Genomic DNA, 6,552 nt, shown 5'->3' with positions numbered 1-6,552 from the left:
TAACTGAGTTTTTAGCCTCCTCTTTGACTCTCTAGGCTTTTCTTTTCTTTTTCCCCTTCTCTCTTTCTGTTTTTTTTTTTTTCTAGTAGATATCTTGAACAATTTGATAAAAAAAAATAATGAAATTTTTTTAAAAAAATTAAATAGTTTCAAATAAAATAAATATTTATTAAAAAACAAGAATTGAATTTGAAATATAAAAAAAATTATAGAGATTAAATTGAAAAACATGTACTACGAAGAATGGTAGCTTAATGTTTAAGAATGGGTTAATGTCTGTTTATATGCTTTTAATTTTGCGTTTAAAGGTTTTATATACTATTTTTTGTATTAATTTCATCCTTGTAAGATACATAATTATCATCATTTGGCACTTTCGCCAATTAATATCATTAATATCGTAAAATAATAATACATGTCTACAGTTCAAGCCATGCAATATTTAATTTATATATATTTTTGTCCCTAAATGTTTAAATTTTTCAATGAGTATGCCTGTTTAAACTCGCTTAATTCTAACCTTTTTTATAAATTATAGAAGAAAAATATTATTAAAAAATAATAGAAAATTAAAATAAATTAAAAACACTTCAATGACCTAATAATAATTGTTATACTTTATTTTTCAAAAAAAAAAAAGTTTTCCTATAGTATCATAACTATAAAAATTTTATTTTGGTCCCACATTTTTATAGTTATGATACTATAGGAAAACTTTTTTTTTTTTGAAAAATAAAGTATAACAATTATTATTAGGTCATTGAAGTGTTTTTAATTTATTTTAATTTTCTATTATTTTTTAATAATATTTTTCTTCTATAATTTATAAAAAAGGTTAGAATTAAGCGAGTTTAAACAGGCATACTCATTGAAAAATTTAAACATTTTTCTTATAAATATGGTATATTTATAATCATAATTTTTACCAAATTTGAGATTTGACTTATACGGACTAAATTGAAAAATATTTTTGTTGAAAAGCATGCATGACCATTTTTGTTGCCTTGAGTAGGAGGGAGGTGCAAGCACCCATGCCATGACTAAGCATGGAGGTTTTTACTCTGGTTTTTCCTTTTAATTATTTATTTGAAAATCCAATGGCTTTCGTGGGTTTTCCTTTATTTTGGTTCTTTAATGCCTGGAGATGGGAAATTAACCGAAGAATTTGAGGGGATAATGCTTCATTATCTTTCTCGGCTTGGTCTTGCCTTGCTGCTACTAATCAAAACAATCCCATTTCAGGATCAATTGGCTCGCTATTGTATTTTTGGACCTACGACTATTTATTCATTTGCAAGCCTTTCAACATTTCCTAATATCAAACCATCTCAAAAAATAAAAAGGCCTATAAAATGACCAAGTGTCTTGTAATAATCATGTTTCGCCATCTGATTTCACACTTGCATGACAAAAGTAACTAAAATTGATGATGACTGCGATGATTACAGTTCAAAATATTTTTTATTTATAAATATATTAAAATAATATTTTTTATTTTTAAAAAATTATTTTTAAAATTAATATACCAAAACAATAAGAAAATATTAAAAAATATATAAAATTAAAGGAAAACGGTTTGCAAACAGACCCTAAGTATCTTCAACATGGATTTCATCAAGTTGGAGCGCGGCAGCAGGAACAGGCAATGCATAAAGGTCTGAGTACAAAACCATTTATATGTATAATCTCCATACAGGTTGGCTATAAATGTAATGTAAGGATCAAAATCGAGCCTTCCGTTTTCGACCAGTGTATCTTGTGTCGGGAGGCACTGCGTTTCCTTTTCGTCTCAGTTGATCTTTCTTTCTAAATATCCAATCTTTGCCCTTCCCTTTCCTGGTTATTTTCTGTTTTTTCTTAGGTCTGTTCCTGTCTGAAATGCAAACCTGCATTCTCAAGGTACATGCATATATAATAATTATTAGTGATTTGAAGAATCCAAATTGAAAAGAAAAGGATACCATGCTTACAAACAACCCAGTTAAAGCTTGAAAAGAACAAAAAAAAATGCGAGACAAAGCAACCCACTGTCTGATTTTCTTCACTACTTTCATCTTCAGAGTAGCTTTCTCCATCTTCGCCTCCCCCCCTCGGAACAGCAGTGCTTGTAGATGGTACTCCACAAGTAAGCACGAGGTATTCTTTTCTACTCTTGGTACTGTGACAAAAAAATTGTTCAGTCAGTGAATGGTGAAACTCTGAAGAGGACTATGAAACCAGAGGATAATTAATTGCAAGATTCTTTTTTTTTGCTTCTTTTGACTTGGAAGGAAATTACATATCAGAAGGTAAACTTCATTGATAAAGAGAGAACAGGGTTAATACACTTGCATGATAAAACAAAGAATTAGCAGACAGTATCTAGCACATCAAGCTCTCAAGGTTTAGATTCTTGAAAAGCTTGCAACATTTTATGTGCAAGCTTTTATTCCCAACCAGAAAATTCAAGTTACGGGTTGGAAAGGACTGATGATATTAAAGCCCAACGAAAAACACATATTCGACAAATAATATTTGTCATAACCCATTTTTGAGCCCCCCGTAAAAAAAATACAAAAAATATAAAAAAATCAAAAAATATATTATCATAAAATATAAACAGTGAACCTGGCCGTGATGCCGCACACGTGCAACAATATTTATGAGTTTACCAGACATGAAAAACGCAACATGAGAGTTCTAAATAGAAGCCTAGCATACCTGTGTGGGTAATCAATAACGACACCACCAGCAAATCCAGCATGCATTGCAGATCTCAAAATTAATTCACGCTGGGCTATGTTTTCAGGATACACTTGGAACACTGCTCTTGCTCCTCTTGCCAAACATCTATATAATGATCCAAAGAAAGCCCTACCATAAAATTGAATCCCAAAACAGATTGAGTGCTGACAGACTACATAAACCTAAAGCAAAAAAAAAGAAAAGAGAAGGAACTTACTTCAATCTTAGTTTTGGTTCGTGGGAGGACTTATCTGCATTGCACAGCCACTGGGAGACAAATCAAAAGAATAAAATGAGGAAAAGCCACTCACTAGAGTGATATAAAACTTAACATTTAAAAAACAACCCGTACAATGGATGTGAAAGAAAAGAAGACGAGGAAAGCAATTGTGTGAAGTTTGACAATTCAATTGGAAACAGATGTTGAGGTTTATATATTAGAAAACTAAACATCAAAGCAGCAAATCAAATTTGGTTAGTGATTTTGACTGGAAAACCATAGACCCCTAATCTCAATATCATAACATTTCTAAAACATCCTCCCCGAAATCTCTTTATTGCTCATCCAACTTCACAAAGATTAATTGTTAATTGTACATCTGATTAAAAAATTTCTGTCATCTAGAAAGGTCCACCTCTCTATCTTAATTTACTGTTTCTATAAAGATCTTGGTACAAGAAAAAGCTAACATGTAAGCAAGCTTTGCTAGGCCTTAGCTGAAGTAATAAATGGGTCGCGTTAGGGAAGAAAGATAAGTTCAGACCTTACAACCAAAATGCAAATTTAACTGTCCATTAAACCTTTTGCCTTGAAAAACTGCGATCTTGTGTTTTTTAAGGACCTTCCCTTAAAAAGTAATTCATAAATAGACATTTTTGTTTCCTTTAATAAAAGACATGATCATCAAAGAACACAAGGAAAATGCAGGGAAGCCTCTACTTAACTAAAATAATTCAAATAGGTGGAACATCAGAAGATGATTGACTACAGGAAGCAGAGTAAGAATTAAAAGGGAAGATGACTGACTACAGGAAGCAGAGTAAGAATTAAAAGAGGTTCATTGAAAATAATGAATCACATAAATTAAGGAAATGATTTTTTTGGACAAGTTCTAACACAAAACACTTGCATACATGCATAAATGTCTACAGCACACAAGAGAGTACAACCTGAACAGCTGAAATACTGATGGCGCCATCAATAATTCCAGGTCGAAGTGCTAGGCCCTGCAACATAAGCGTAAGCATTTCAGCAATAACTAATAACTTAAAACCTATTTTGCAAGTTTAATGCATTTTCTATCGTAATAACAATGAAAAAAAGACTTATACTGAAATTTCACATATCATAACTGCACAGGGCATTAAGTATTGAACCTAAAGTGAAATAAACTAGAAGATTGCATAACTTTGCTTCAGTAATTAATGTTTAGCTCATCAAACTTATCCCACCCATAAGGTCACAAAGGCACAAAACTGGCATCCTGCTAAATAAATTTTTTTAAAAAAGTTATGTTGGCCAAGAAATTGTATTTTTCCCAACAGCCTTGATTCGCCTTCTTTTTTTTTTATTGTGTTGTGGAGCATATAAAATAAAACTGAATCTTAGTTGGATACCTGACCCATATCACCAAGTAAAAGATCACCCTCAACCTCCCGCTCCAAAGCAATATCTAGATTTTACAAGAAAAATGTTAAAAGTTCCTATATGCAAAATAACCTAACATGAACCTCTGATGAAATATCACAAAATTGAACAAACTCAAGCAGACATACTAAGCATTGATTGCGAAACATCTAAGCCGATCCATTGGTGACCATTTTCAGTTAATGTCTCCCCACTAAGGCCTGATCCACAGCCTGTAAAGGCCAGAACAATTACAGTAAGCATTTAAAAACTTTAGAACAGAATTCTGCACACAGACAGAAAAATTAACAAAAAAAAATGTTATGTAACAAGTATCAGGAATTCAAGGTTTAAAACAACAAAAGTTTGACGTATAAATAGCTAATGTCCCGCACAGACATATTAAAAGGATAAACAGCACAGCTACAAAACAAAATAGCTATTTTCTAACTGGTAAACAAATCATAAGCCATAAATTAATCACATTTACAAACAGAGAAGAGAGTGGCTTCATGATGTAATTGTGATGGAAATGCAAAATGCAAAATACCAATATCGAGGAGTAATCTAGGGATTCCATCAACAGACAAAGCAAGAAGCTCCAACGCTCTTTCTGATAGCCTAGCCTATTAACAACCACACATCATCATCAGGCAACAAAATCATTGAATAAGCATTTAAAAAAATTTCTTAAAAAAAAAAGAGTACCTGAATATCGATAATTCGAGAAGAGGAAGTGTATTTACGAGCCTCTGAATCATCATAAAAAATCTCAGGTGGAGCTAGTAACTCTGGCCGATTCGACATCTCGAGGAACTCAACTCAACTCAGTTTGGTCAACAACTAGGAGATAATTAGGAGCTGAAGAACGTGAATATTGATTGAGAGGCGGCTTAAACCCTGAAAAAAGGTTTTTTTCTGTCTTAGAGTGAGGGAAAAGCCCTAGACAGCTGCGCGCGGACCTCTGTTTTCAGTTTAATTAGAGAGATGGGATATGCAGGTCATGATAAAACAGACAATGTCGGTCACTTCTAATGACGTCCAAGTCATAGCCCGAGCCCCAGCCCGAGCCTAAAAACAATATTGTTCTCCAATTTTCTATTTTCCATTTTTATTTTTCATAACATTTTAATTGGGCATGGAGTTATTTTCAGTGTTTGAATTTTGTTGATTTGAATTTTTTATCTTTATTTTTTAATAAATAAATTCTTCAGCTTCTTAAAATTAAACAATTAAGTGTGAAACGGAATCTGTTAAGTTTCACTCTATTTGTCTTTTTATTTATGACATCACATGTTCATTAGAATTTACGAGCCTCTGGAAGTGGTTGTTGAAAATGCGTCTGTTTCTTTCCTGCCGGGGAGAACATACCGTGGTTGACAGAAAAAGGCAGGCGATGAGGTGGTTGATATCCTTCCCTTTTCGATAAGTTGATGTTGCCCAGAGAAGGAGCTGATGCCAAAGGCTGGTAGGCCATTGGATGTGAGCTCTTATGCTGCCTGTTTCCCATGCGTTGCTGAAGTAGGAGCATTGAAAAAATAAGTGGTCATGCGTCTCATTGTGCATTCCAGAGAGGATGCAGGTTCTGCTTGCTATTATCCCAGCCATGTTTGGGTTTATGTCACACACACGTATCCGTGTTTCTTCCCGTAAATGATCATTGAGATCTTGATTTGCTCTGCGCTTGATACTACTTATACCATCCACAATACTGGAAGCAACATCTCATTCAATTAAGAAGTTCAAACTCAACCATCTAGGTGATGGTCAAGTGGTAAGGATTTGGGATCAAGGGGTTTGCTCCTTCTGTGGTCTCAGGTTCGAGTCCTTGGTTGCTCATATGATGGCCACTGGAGGCTTACATAACAACCATATTGAATGGCTCATTTTCAGTAACGCGTATCTTGTATTATTCATACATTCATTATTTCATTTTAATAATTATAACCAAAATTCAACATAAATCATATATTTCTCAATTTATTATGGCAATTGAAAAACCATGCCTTATCTTAATTAATCCTGAAATTCTATTACCCCACCTCGAAGACAATTCAAATCTTGGAATTTCTCATATGATAGCCACTGGAGGCTTACATGGTCGTTAACTTCAGGGCCCGTGGGATTAGTCGTGGTGCGCGCAAGCTGGCCCGGACACCCACGTTAATCTAAAAAAAAAAGAAGTTCAAACTCAAAGTGAA

At 33.3% G+C, this 6,552-nt stretch overlaps 1 protein-coding gene across 1 annotated transcript; it reads right to left on the bottom strand.

Moving 5' to 3' along the window:
- Positions 1-1,575: 1,575 nt before the first annotated feature.
- LOC105114018 (probable 18S rRNA (guanine-N(7))-methyltransferase) lies at positions 1,576-5,360 on the bottom strand. Its single transcript, XM_011010406.1, has 9 exons — positions 5,060-5,360; positions 4,902-4,977; positions 4,501-4,584; positions 4,342-4,397; positions 3,895-3,951; positions 2,942-2,991; positions 2,701-2,853; positions 2,029-2,158; positions 1,576-1,886 (listed from the first exon to the last, which is right to left on the bottom strand). Exons 1-9 carry the CDS (start codon positions 5,156-5,158, stop codon positions 1,722-1,724), a joined length of 870 nt encoding a protein of 289 aa, XP_011008708.1. The 5' UTR covers positions 5,159-5,360; the 3' UTR covers positions 1,576-1,721.
- Between the last annotated feature and the right edge of the window lie 1,192 nt (positions 5,361-6,552).

The sequence above is a fragment of the Populus euphratica genome, unplaced genomic scaffold (assembly GCF_000495115.2).
Source record: "Populus euphratica unplaced genomic scaffold, PopEup_1.0 scaffold473.1, whole genome shotgun sequence".
NCBI lineage: Eukaryota > Viridiplantae > Streptophyta > Magnoliopsida > Malpighiales > Salicaceae > Populus > Populus euphratica.
This window is presented reverse-complemented; position numbering and strand designations above follow the sequence as displayed.

Bases quoted from the DNA above. Each gene is read 5' to 3' on its own strand.
- LOC105114018 (XM_011010406.1), bottom strand. From the start codon at position 5,158: ATGTCGAATCGGCCAGAGTTACTAGCTCCACCTGAGATTTTTTATGAT. The intron at 4,978-5,059 runs GTACTCTTTTTT...GGTTGTTAATAG, and splicing joins CTCGAATTATCGATATTCAG to GCTAGGCTATCAGAAAGAGC. The intron at 3,952-4,341 runs GTATCCAACTAA...CTTATGTTGCAG, and splicing joins TACTTGGTGATATGGGTCAG to GGCCTAGCACTTCGACCTGG.